Below are 13,471 nucleotides of genomic sequence, written 5' to 3'. Positions count from 1 at the left end.
ACTCCATGGCATGCTTACTTCTTTAGTCTCTAACAGGGATCCTATGTTCACTGCTAAGTTTTGGGTTGAGTTGATGAAGCTCCAGGTTGTCTAATTAACTATGTCTTCTGCCTACCACCCTCAAACTGATAGCCAGACAGAGGTTGTCAATAGAAGTTTAGAGCATTATCTCAGGTCTTTCTCTATTGATAGTCCTTCTGGGTGGTGTGATTGGTTGTATTTGGCTGAATATTGATTCAATACCAATTACCACACTACTACCAAGCTTACTCCATTTGAGGCCCTCTATGGCACTGCTCCTAGGCTACTGGACTATGTTCCAGGCACCACTAGGGTAGCTGCTGTTGATGCTATGCTCAGCTGCTATTGATGTTGTGCTCAGGTCTAGAGAGCAAATTCTGTCCTTACTCAGGCAAAATTTGGTGGATGCTCAGGCTAGGATGAAGTAGTAGGCTGACTTGCATAGGACTGAAAGGAATTTCCAAGTTGGTGATTGGGTGTACTTAAGACTTCAGCCTTACAAATAACAATTTGTTGCTTACAGAGCTTCTCATAAGCTATCACCTAAATTCTTCGATCCTTTTCAAATCATTAAAAGGATTGGGGCAGTTGCTTATAAATTGGATCTCTCTTCTGGTTCCCACATTCATCCCATTTTCCATGTTTCCTGTTTGAAGCCTAAGTTGGGCCACAGAACTGTCCCTCTTACTCTTTTGCCTTATGTTAATTCCCAAGGAGTTCTTGCCCCTGAGCCTATAGCTATTCTGCAAACCAGGTCTATTTAGCTGCATAGGAGACCATTACTCAGCTATTGGTCCAGTGGCAAGGGTGTTCACCTGAAGATGCTACATGGGAGGACCTTTTGTCACTTCAGCAGCAATTTTCACATCTTGTGGGCAAGATGTTTTGATGGGGAGGGTAGTTGTTAGGAGTCCAAGTTAAGTACCATAGTTGGGTTGTATTATACTTGTACTGCACTGATTGTATCACATGGATTGTAAGTTGTTAGTTAATGTCAGTCGATGCAAGTAGTTAGTGATGAGCTAGCATATGAGTGAGATGGCATCAGAAGTTAGTTAGTGTTTTGGTTAGTTAGTTGTTAGTTGGAGGGAAATAGAGAGAGGCTCAGGTATATAAGTTGTAAGTACACAATTGAAGGACTTAAGAAAGAAACTATTCAGCTATTTGGTTTTTCTTTTTTCCTTATCTCTCTCTCTCTCATCTTCTTTTCATAACCTCATCTCTCTTTGTGTTCTTAATTCTGGAGGTCAGTTCCCTCGAAGTAACTATCTTTCTCTCCCATAGTTCTTGAATTGGCAAGAACTTAACAGTACATGGTGGTGAATAGGTTATGACACATTACACTTTTTTTTTTGTTGCACTGAACATATGAAAAATGTTTTATGTGTCATTTTAAGGGATGAAATCAAAAACCCAAAAAAAAAATTTTGTTAAAAAAAATTAAGCTAAAAATATTAACATCAAACAACATTGTACAGCTAAATAAATGGATCCTTACATATCAACTTGCATTTAATTATTATTTAACATTTCTTTAATGTAAACAAAACTTAAACATAAACTTATAAGTTAAACAAATGAAAGTACTCCAAAGAATTTAAACATTTTATAGAGTAAATCAATTTAAATAAGTATCTACTTACATGGTATCAAAAATATGCACATATGGGATGAAAGCAAAAAATTATTTAATTTCTTTCATGTGTTGAAAAACAAGTTTATGTTTAAGTGCATTTTTTTTAATTGATTTTCATATCTCCTTTTCCTTGTACATAACTCTCTATGCATGTGTTAGAGCATTTTAACCCTAACGCTTACTAAATATGTCCCTTTACTAGAAAAGAAAAACTTTATCATAAGATTAATCATTAGCTAAATATGCTAGAAATCGAGACAAATATTACAATAAATGATGATCAATTTACACTCATGAATTTAGACTTTTACATGTAATATAAATCAAAATATAAAAGTAACTTGAATTTAATTATTTGCCAATCTAAATGAATTTAACAAATATTTAGTTAAACATATTTTTTAAATTTATGAAAGAAATTAAATAGTTTTTTACGTTTATTCGTATGAGCATATTTGTTATAGTATGCTATACACATAAAAGATAATAAAAAATTGATACCTTTTTATGATAAAACCAAAATTTAAGTTACATAATGTATATTTGTTTCAAATTTGACAAGTAAAGAAAGAAGTTCTAAGAAACTTCTACTTTAAATATTTATATCAAAGAAATTATACTATTTTTTACATTGATTCCATATGTACACCATTTTTGTACAACACTATACTTTTTTTTTTTCATTAACACCAAATGTTTTTCTTGCCTTGGAATCGATTGTAGTCGAGAGATTTTTAGAAAAGCTTGTTTCCATTGTGCTTGATTAAACAGTTGCAAATGAAGCATGCCAAAATGCTAAGAGAAATTTAGGAACTAAAATAAAAAAAGAAAGAAAGAAGATCTAGTGAGTTGATCACATCTAAGCTAGTCAGTTGTGTATGTAGATTGGGTAGTGGATAGACTTTTGAGACATCACAAATTTTTTCATTTTACGTTTTTCGTATCATTTTCTGGAAAGAAACTAGAAAGAAAACATTTTTTTTCTCTCATATATTTACAACTAAAAACACTTTACATTAAAAAAAAAATTGTAACGAAACCAACAGAGCCTTATTTATTAAAGAATTTAACTTTTACAAGTAACATAAAACTATGAAATCATCAACTAGCAAATTAATTATTGTTGATATTTAATGAATATTTTTTTTTTAAACATATACTTAAACATAAAGTTGTATAAAAGCCTGTGGGGGCGTAGGGGGCAAGCGTCGAGGTTTAAGTCTCTAGGAGAAAGCTTCATATACATATACATATACACTTAGATTAGGCTAAAGTAGAAATTCTATCTTGTATAAAAAAAAAAACAAAAAAAAACATAAAGTTGTATTTTAAACCTATGAAAGAATAATAATAATAATAATAATAATATTATTATTATTATTATTATTATTATTATTATTATTATTTAAATTCATTTGATATACATAAAATATATACAATAAAGTACTCTCATATTTGCATATTTAGCTATATTTTAATGTTAATCTGTGATTGATTATAAACCATCTTCGTTTTATAGGTAATAAAAGCTTTACGTGCAAATGAGGATTAGTTGAAGACAAGAACAAATTAAAGAAAGAAAATAAAAAATCTATTCCTCCCGGTTTAAGTGCATGTGACCATGTGGAATAATAAAGTGGGTGATTGTCAAGCCGACTTAAGAGATCCAAGAGCTGTGCGCGAAGAAAAGAAAAAGTGAATAGTTGGGCCCAAGAATCATATTGACGTGGAAGTTTGCCAAGGAAGCAAAACACCAAATATTCAAAACTCAAACAGCTGGTGCATATGAACGTAATATATTACAGACAACCCAATGCAAATGAACGTAGTATTAGGCAAAGTCAGCGTGGTGGGCTTTAGAGTCGTCATTCTTAATTACATGTTTGTTCGAGATTGGAAATAAGAATAAATCCACACAACTGGTGCAAATGAACGTAATATATTACAGACAACCCAATGCCATGATTCCCAATGCTTAACATATAAACAAACATGCTAAGTTCCAAAAAGTTTTGCTAACCAGATTATACACACCAACATAAATCCTGTGGAAATATGAGAATGTACATCAAACAAATGACGTTGATCTTGAAACTTGTGATACGGCATCTTCAAACTGATTGTCTTCAATCTTCTCAGAACTCAAGCTTGGTGGGATGTAAGATCTGAAAACTTGTTCCATATTAGGAGTTTCCTTTAAATTGCGGCACGCAACTTCCAGAGCCGTGTCGCGGAAAAATCGGTAGAATTTCTTACTGCAGACAAAGCCAAATACGAGGGACAGTATGATGGTTGGAAGTAGGAATGGTGCATAGTAGAATTTTTTCACCCCAAAGTAACCAAACATCGTAACTTGGTATAATATTAGAGCTGCTAGGATGCGTGTATGCATGTGTGGCCACATCCTTCCATAGCTTTCATAAGTTGGAGCATAAACTTTGAGTGCCTGTCACATAAAACACAAAAAAGAAAACTAAATTAACATGAAAAAAAAGAGGGGGGCAAAAATATTTGAGCATGCTAGAGCTCAGCAAAGAGCTTGGTAAAACAAAAAATCAGAAATTCAATAAAAATAAATGAACTTTACCTGATTTCTAAGAATTAGCCAACCCAAACCAAAGTAAACCACACCAAATGGAATAATAAAAGGAGCTATAACAGAGTAGCAGAGGACAATTGTGAAGATCAACATGTCATTAGGACCCCTAGTTCCATACCCAAGATCTCCTGGACGCCAAGCTTCCTTCACCTCAGCTTCAGTCTTACAAAGATACTTCCTCTTTAAATGGAATATAATTAGAGGAACTATTCTTGACAATTCAAGACCATAGCCGACAAAGGACCTGGGAAACAAAGAATTAATAAATTAAATGAAAAGTGACTGCATAAAAACAGATAGCATGCAAAAATAAAAGACCAATTAATATATTAAAGAAAAAAAAAATACAAGACAAGCTATCTTATCAAAATCCTGATCAGGAAAAATGGGATAAGCCAGATTTTGATATAAAGGGTGTATGGCACCAAGAGAAATGGAATTGTTAGGATGTGTATCCTTAAATCCTATTGTATGATGCTATGTATAACATTGCGTTGTGATTAATAAACTTGTTTTATTATTATTTAAAATAATGGTAACATGAATATTGGTCATTATCATATAATCCATGAGATGCATAATATGTGATTTATGTAATTTAGTCACAGAAAATATAAATCATAAGTTCTTTATAAACTTAGAATTATAGTTCGTAATTAGTGATGAAATTAGGTATTTCATCTACGAAGACTATCATATATCAACTAAGATGATTTGTCTTGATCATGGAAATAGAGATTTCTAATTGGTATGTTGACATGTTTTAAAAGTTAAGACATATTGAACTGGACCGCTGTGAGATTTATTATTTTCCTTACGACTGTCAAATGAATGATAAACTCACGATTTCTATTTACATGAACTCTTAATTTCGAGAGGATAATAGACTTGATCGTGAAGTGTATGTTACTTTGATATATCAGGAGTGAGATCTAAAGTCACGATCAAAATTTCAGTATGTTAGGCAGCCACATTTAGTGTTGATGAAACATATATTCTCAAGATGGAATTCATAGTCTCTTAACGGAGAAATAAAATATTCTCTTGAGATAAGTTTAATGGGTTTGGTTATTCAGAATATTAGGCCTAACCACTTTAGTAATGAGTTACTAAAGTATATATTTATGAAATTGGATTTCATAAATATATGATGAATAACATTGAAAGATTAAACAAAGTACTCAAGGAATTAAGATGTAATTTATAAAGTGGCAGTCTACATTTATGAATTTGTATTACTACGAATATTTTATGAAGGAGTTGTATGTACAATAAAGTCTTGTGATATAATTTATAAATAAGGCCTAGAGTGCAACCATATTTATATCGTGGTATTAAATATAATTAATGGTAACTTTGTACTTGTAAAGAGATAATAGAAAAGCCCAAGGCTCATTGGAACTAGTGTCTTATTGGTCTCTTTTGGTCCTACTCCAAGCTACACACTTAAACCCAATTGAAAATGTCCAAAAGATCAGCCCAATTAGATAATCAGTTAGATACAAAGGGAGAAACACAGAATTTTCGTAAAAGACATAATTGTGAGTGTATGTGAGAGTGTTAGTCACTCAATTCTTCTCCCTTGGAAACTGATTGAGAGACCACACTTCTTGGACGTTAGTCGAATTGGAGTGAAAATTAAAAGTGTTTCCAAGTGCCTCTGATCTTTATTTTGAAATTCACCACTCTAAGGTAAGCTCTTTTGTTTTTGAATTCTGAAATTTACATAGCACATGTTATCTATTGTGAATAAAGTAAATCCGTTATTTTTTCGTTGCGTATATTTTGTATGCGATACAATTCATGTATTTAACCAACAATGGTTCCATTTATTTCCAATATCATTTGAGGGTGCACATCCACCCTATAGATTTGATTCACGAAAAATGTCATCACTCCATATCATGATCAAAATAACAGCATTCTCATCAACAGGAACCTTTTTTTTTTTGGAGGGAGGGGGGGTTACTGAATAGAAAAGAAACCACAAATATATAAAAATGCAAAATCATAATCTTACCTCAAAGCCACGAAGGTCAGGAAGAACGTGGCATTGAGTGGCAGGCCAGCCGCTAGAAAGTCAGGTAGAGTGTCAGGTTTCTTCTGAATGGACTTGAACGTACTGAACAATGTTCCACCCACTGTCACTCCAACGAAAACATTTAACACTATGAAATAAAAATATTTCCCTGAAGCAGCTCTTACTACATGACTCTCAGAGGGTATTCCCTCAGCCTTGGAGAGAGAATAAAGGAGCTTGGGCAGCAAAGCCAAAAAAATAATGAGTGCAAGCTGAGGGAGGTAAGCTTCCAAAACTGTCTTAATTGCATCCAAATCCACAATTGGCTTTAAAAATGGTAGATATTTCTTCAAATTTTCCAGTGTTGTGAGAGCAGAAATAAGTCCAATTGGAATCATGAAGAACAATATCGTCAAGGCCACAACAATGTAGATGACATATTGTCGTACCTGCCTCTGAAAAAAACTGATTTTAAGATTAGTCCATATCATTTGATGAAATTCAGGAGCATCTGTAACTGTCCATTTGTCAACCATTTGAGCATGTAGACTCTGAGCCGCAGAAGCTGCAGCCACCCTGCTTGAGAAGAAGACCAGAGCAGCATCTAGCTGCTTCTCTCTGAGAGTGTCTTTTTGTTCCGATTCCAGTTTTGGGGTTACTTCATTAATCTTCTCGTTATAGTACTCTATGCTATCAACTTTTTTACCAATCAGACCAAGGAAGCCAATTCTATTAGTGGGCCTTGCTCCTTCTGGTTTGCCAGTTTTTTTTGACAGCGCATATACTGCTTCAGCACGGGCAAGCTTCTTCTTGTACCCTTGTAATTCTTCCCAAAGTTTGTTCACCTAACAGAATCAATTAATGTTATAAATGCATATATTACCACCAAAAATGTAAAAACACACCATAAACCATTCAAGTCAAATGAGATAATCATCCGATTCCGACCTATGGTATTTTTTCTAATTCATCTTGAATGCTCACACAATTCAGTTTCAAATGAGATATTGTCTTAAATTTGAACCTTCAAATATGATATATCCATGTATTATAATAATAATTTAGTATCATTAAAAGCTGAGAAATTATGATAAAGTAAATTTCTCGGACAAATATATCACTTAAAGTGCATAGATATAAACAATTCTATGAGAACTGTGCAATATTTAACGGTCAAAATAATGCTCAACAAAAAAAAAAAAGTATACAGAGCAACTCAATGCCTTACCACTTTGTTGTCTGTGACCACCATTGATCTGTAAAACGACTCGGGATAGATCCTTTTAAAGTATGAATCAACCTGTTCTTTTCTTGTTTGACCTTCAGGGACTGGAGGTATGTCTCTAACAAGAATGGAAAATTGTTCTGCTCTCACTTCAGGAGACATAAGAGCATCAGCTCTCAGTCCAGAGACATGCTTATAAGCCTTCCATAGCAGGAAATATGTGACAAATGAAACCCAATAAGTGGCTAACATGAATGCCCACAACCGAGAACTCTTCTCCTGTATTTACAAAGAAACACGAAAAACCGCATTCGGAAGAAATGAACAGGCATAGATAGCTAACTAAACAAACAAAATAGAAAGCCATTAATAGCTTGGATTCATCAAGAAACGATATATTAGTTGAATAGCATGACACAGAAATCATATATTCAGCACCACCAGCTCTGCAAATTGTGCCCCTGAACGTATTCATCTGATATGTATGAGATATTATTTGGTGGTTAAGATAATTTACCATGTGCACTTTCACAAGTCTAATAAATCTAAGCCATCCTGATCACTTACTAACCAAATGTACTGAGAGAATAAAAGAAATAGAATTATCGATCCAGATTATGAAAGGTAGTGTGGAAAACCTTAACATTTCCCATGGATAACTTGTCAAGGTCGCTAAAAGTCCCATTGCTTGTGGTTGAGACAATCTTTACACCATTGTCAGTGGCAGCAACTGGTAGAAGAACTGGCAGCAGCACTAAGCCAGATAAAACCAAGATTCCCAACACTACAGATTAATTGAAAAAAAGAAAAGAAAAGAAGAGAATATAAGAATTTTTTTGCGTTTATCGAGATTAATAGATTAAGACATTTCTTATATAGGCCTTATACAGAATTAAGCCAACTAACTAGCTCTTGGGAACATTAAAAAAGAAAAGGTTGTACCCAGTACACAAGGCTCCCACTTTTGCAGGGTTTGGGAGAGGTCATGGTAAGTATCCTTGTCCACAATTATTTTTTTGAAGAGATTGATTTCCAAACTCAAACCTACAACTTGTCACTTTTGGTAGAAGACACTTGCCATCGTGCCAAGATGAACTAGAATATCCTTAAAATTATACAAATTAAAAGTCTAAACACATCATTTCAACTCTTCAAGCAAGTTCCAATAGGTAATCTTGCCAAATTGCTAAATGGCTATTGATACAGCCTTTCCTCTTCCATCATAGTATTTTCCCCCACCTTGATTACAAAACACTTGCATTAGTCTATCTATGATTAATGTATTACAATCCGCAAAGCCTAACTTCTCTTCTAAGGACTTAATCAATGAGGATGCAAACCTTATCAGAAAGGTGCTGAGAAGGCGCAGCATTAGTCATGGAAAAACCAGCAACGAATATAGTGACACATAAACTGTCTAGACATGTCCACGTGGGTGATTACTGTGTGATTTGAATGGATGAGGCTCTGCACATAGTGCCTCTCAAGAAAGAAAGATTCTATTAACCACTGATGAAATTCTTTTGTTGCAATCTCATTTGAAAAGATAATAATATAACCAAATACTATATGTTGTACCCAATATAAAAGATTCTTGTTTCTGTGTAGTTTGGGAGAGGTGGTTGATAGGCAGCTTTACCGCTAATTTTAAAGAGACTGATTCTTGAACTCAAACCCACCACACATAGCTTGGGTAGAGGATACTTGCAAGTCCGATTTCTAACATAACCAAATACTGAAGATTTTAGAATTACTTCCAAAAAGTTGCATTGTACAATCGATTCTGTCATTCCAATTCCCCAAATAGCAATACATATCCACAATATTGGTATGAAACTTGCAAATAATTTCTTTTTATTATTTTTTTCATTTTTGATCAGTAAAACTTGCAAATAATTTCAACTGTCAAGCAACAATATTGTGGGCAATTATCAAAAGGTAATATCTTGTAATCCAATTTAGACGTGTTTGGATACCGCTTATTTTGCTAAAAATTGAAAACGCTGTAACAAAATAATTTTTAAACGTGTAAATAGTATCGTAGAACCTATTTTTAATGAAAGTTTTGATGATAAAAGAAGTTTGTGGGTCCTGTGAATAGTACACAGGACCCATTGGAAGTGCATAGGCTTTGCTGAAACGCACTTCTCAAAAAAAAAAAAAAAAAAAGATAAAGACGTAGAAGCACTATCCAAACTCACACTAAGGGGTTATTTGGATTTAGTGTTTTCTATCACTCATCATTTTGTTTTCATCACCAATAACTCAAAACTGGTGGGTTCCACAACTGTTTGGTTTGTTTTGATTTGCTTTCAGTTTTTGTTTCCATCACTCAATTCTTTGATTTTTAAGTGATGAATTATGGAAACTAAAAACAACTTTTAAGTGTTTTGAGTTATAGAAACAAAGTTATAATGACATTTTGGTAAATACACACATATTTGAGGGATCCACAATCAGAGAATAGTCAAATCTGGTCTAGTCTTTATTTTTATTTTTATTTTTTTTCGTTTTACAATGGGTCTGGTCTTCTTTCTTTCTTTCTTTTTTTTTTTCCTTTCATGCTGCGTCTGGTCTTTTTTTTTTTTCCCTTTCACACAGGCCTGGTCTTCTTCTTCTTTTTTCCCTTCTCTTTCCTTTTCACATTAGGTTTCTGGGCTTGGTTTCTTTTTTTCTTTTTTCCTTTTCACATTGGGTTTCTAGGTTTGGTTTCTTTTTTCTTTTCCTTTTTTCCATTCCTTTTCACTAGATTCGGTGAGTTTGGGTATTGGGAGTTAAGGGAAAAAAAGAAATAAGAAATAAGAAATAAGAAGTAAAAGCTGCACCAAGTCAATTCGTGGGTTCTACAAAAAGTAAAATTTTTTGAGTTATTAAAATGGAAAACAAGTGTCAAACATGCCACCTTAGGAAGTGGTGGTATTTTCAGTGACAAGTGATAAGTGATAGAGTGATGAAAACTGAGTGAAGAGTAATAAATGATGATTTTTTAAAAACCAAACAGCCCCTAAATGTCTTTCCACATACATGCACACTCTGACTTCTCCATTAGTATCAATTGCAACAAAATCCTTACTTTAAAAATATTATTAAAAAACACTTTTTCCAGTTAGCTCAACTGGTAAAATTTTTAATGGTTGTATAAGTGGGCTCAATCTCCGTTTACATCAAAAACTGATTAGTGTCTTGATCTGATAATAAAGAACTATCATTAGAAGAGAAAACTAAAAGTTGAAATTCTCTTAAAAAATTATATTATTAAAAAAAAAAAGTCAAGTCCCGCAAATAGCAATAGAGATCCCCAATATTTGTGCGAAACTTGCAACTGATTTCTTTTTTCTTTTTTGATAAGTAAAAGTTGCAAATAATTTCAACAGTCAAACAACAATATTGTGGTGAATTATCAAAGGGTTATATCTTGAAATCCAATTTAGAACATTGTCCTTCCACATATGAGCACACTCTTGACTTCTCCATAAATATCAATTGCAACAACATCCTTACTTACAAAAAGGGAAAAAAAAAATTATATCATTTCCCACAAGTATGACAACATCTAAAAGGCCACCCACTTTTTTTAAATTGGGGAAAAAAGTAATTTTTATTAAAATAATAATAAAAAAATGTTTACGGAGAATGACATCCCAGAACTAGAATTACATCATCCCAATATAATTATAGTTTTCAAAAAAATATATTTTTTAAAAAATCCATGAAAAAGCACAACAAGAAGATTAGAACTTTACCAAAACTACAAGCAGAAAGTGACAGAGAAATTGAGAGTGAGAGAGAGAGAGAGAGAGAGAGAGAGAGACAAACCAGTGCTCAAGAACACGAAGTAGAAAGCAGTGTCATATCCTGAGGCGGAGATAACGTCCTGTTCCGTTGAGGACATAGCCTCATGGATCCACGCAAACGGGTTCCGGGTCCTGGACCCGCTTTCATACGGATCCAAACCCTTCAAGATCCGATTCGGGTAGTAAATCACGCTGTTCCCAGGCTTACTCGCCAACCATGCGAACAACAACATCAAAACCATGAATATCACAAAGGATGTCCCTAAGGACGTCAAAAACGAACTAAAATCCATCTGAGTCTCTCTCCAACAAGCTCTTTTTTCTCTCAGATTATGCCAGAACTCTCTCTCTCTCTCTCCCAAAAGCTTGAGTGAGTGAGAGCATTATTATTATTATTATTATTTTTTTTTTGGACAGAAGTGATATAAGTGATTATTATTGATAACGCTGAAAAGCAAAAGTGAGGCTATAATTAGCATTGATAGTGCTAAAAAGCAAAGGATGTCCCTAAGGACGTCAAAAACGAACTAAAATCCATCTGGGTCTCTCTCTAACAAGCTCTTTTTTCTCTCAGTTTACGCCAGAACTCTCTCTCTCTCAAAAGCTTGAGTGAGTGAGCATTATTCTTATTAGTTTTTGATCAGGAGAGCATTAGTATTAATAACGCTAAAAAGCAAAAGTGGGGATATAATTAGCACTGATAGTGCTAAAAAGCGAAAGTGGGCCATCTTTGGCTGTGCATGGTAAAAACATCTTCAACAGCCTTTTCAAATTTTTATATTATTTAGAAAGTAAATATTTCATTCTACTTTTTATTTATTTACTTTTTTAAATACATTTTTCAATAAATTTTTTATCATTTTTTCTATTTTATTTAAATGTTATTTATTTTTTTTAATATTTATTTTTTAATTTTCTTTTATTTATTTGATTTTAATAAGAAGTGCAACATTCTTAATATTTTACAATATTTTCATATAGGAGTGGAGAATAAGCATATAGGAATGGAACCGGAAAGAGGGGGTTTAATGGGGTCATTCAAAGAGAGAAAGCAAAAAGTAACCGTTATGAGATGAAGAAGGAAAAAATGTGATTATGAATGAAAGTTGGTTGGTGGTTACGTTTTTGACAAAAAAGCAAATTATGCAAATCTTTTTTGGTTGTTTGAAAGAGAAAAGGTGTCTTTAAAAAAAAAAAAAAAAAGAGAAAGGGTGTGTAATAAATATATGGAGGAGTGATTAGCTAGTAAGCCTTAGTACTTGTTTGATACATGTATTTAAAAATTAAAAATTATTTTTAAAATATTTATAAAAATATAAAAAATATTATTTAAAAACTAAAAAGGATGGTTTGAAAATAATCACCAAACACCCAGCTTTGCTCTTTCAATGTTTTTGTCTTTCCGTTTTCATTCTTTTAATGCTCACTCACACACGCATTATTGCCTTTTTGACCGTTTGTTTTTGTTTTTTGTTTTGAGGCTCTGATTTCGCAAATGGCCTAACTTTACTTACTTACTTTCTTTACTGGGCCCTATGAAGACTCGGAGACAAGTTGTTTTGTCCGTTTCTTAGTCCCCTGGCTGTGTAGTGTGTAACGCGATCACGACACGGATATTTGGAAGCAGCAGCATAAGAAGCGGTTGTCAGACTGGTTACGTGTTCGTTAGATAGCAGGGAGTAGTAGGCCATGTCACGTACATTATACAGTTGAGCTGGACCAAGGGCAGCCAAAACTCAAGTGTCACACGCTTTTTGTAAAATTTAAAAATTCCAAATTCTGATGAAATCGCACGGATAAAAATTAATGAGATGTTTAGTAGAGTAGTTTAAGATAAAATTTTTGTAATTTTTTAAAATATATGTAAGTAAAAAAGTGTGTAATATTGTTTAAAATGTAAAAATATGAATTTGAGATGGGCAAACAAACGAATTCTTTTAAATTTTAAAGAGTTAAATTTAAATTTTAAAAAAAAAAATTTAAATTAAAATTTTAAAAATTTTTTAGGAGTGTAAGTTGTAATTTGAGCAAAATTTAGATACAATATTTTAAAGGTTGTTTGGTATTAGATTTTTAACAAGACAAAATTTAGTTACAAAATTTGTTGTAAGCTTAGGACATAAACCCACTTAATAAAATAAATATTACTACATATTTTGAAATTTTAGCCCTTGAA

General features: G+C 32.9%; 1 protein-coding gene across 1 annotated transcript; it reads right to left on the bottom strand.

The window, feature by feature from the left end:
- Positions 1 to 3,457: 3,457 nt before the first annotated feature.
- LOC142636368 (hyperosmolality-gated Ca2+ permeable channel 3.1-like) lies at positions 3,458 to 11,896 on the bottom strand. The gene is made up of 6 exons (XM_075810570.1): positions 11,318 to 11,896; positions 8,140 to 8,285; positions 7,505 to 7,780; positions 6,277 to 7,121; positions 4,245 to 4,500; positions 3,458 to 4,103 (listed from the first exon to the last, which is right to left on the bottom strand). Exons 1-6 carry the CDS (start codon positions 11,586 to 11,588, stop codon positions 3,726 to 3,728), a joined length of 2,172 nt encoding a protein of 723 aa, XP_075666685.1. The 5' UTR covers positions 11,589 to 11,896; the 3' UTR covers positions 3,458 to 3,725.
- Between the last annotated feature and the right edge of the window lie 1,575 nt (positions 11,897 to 13,471).

The sequence above is a fragment of the Castanea sativa genome, chromosome 5 (assembly GCF_040712315.1).
Source record: "Castanea sativa cultivar Marrone di Chiusa Pesio chromosome 5, ASM4071231v1".
Classification (NCBI taxonomy): domain Eukaryota; kingdom Viridiplantae; phylum Streptophyta; class Magnoliopsida; order Fagales; family Fagaceae; genus Castanea; species Castanea sativa.
The sequence above is the reverse complement of the archived record's forward strand: the minus strand, read 5'-3'. Positions and strand labels throughout refer to the sequence as shown.

Bases quoted from the DNA above. Each gene is read 5' to 3' on its own strand.
- LOC142636368 (XM_075810570.1), bottom strand. From the start codon at position 11,588: ATGGATTTTAGTTCGTTTTTGACGTCCTTAGGGACATCCTTTGTGATA. The intron at 7,122-7,504 runs GTAAGGCATTGA...TGATTCTGTTAG, and splicing joins TGGTCACAGACAACAAAGTG to GTGAACAAACTTTGGGAAGA. The intron at 4,104-4,244 runs GTAAAGTTCATT...TTTATGTGACAG, and splicing joins GGCTAATTCTTAGAAATCAG to GCACTCAAAGTTTATGCTCC.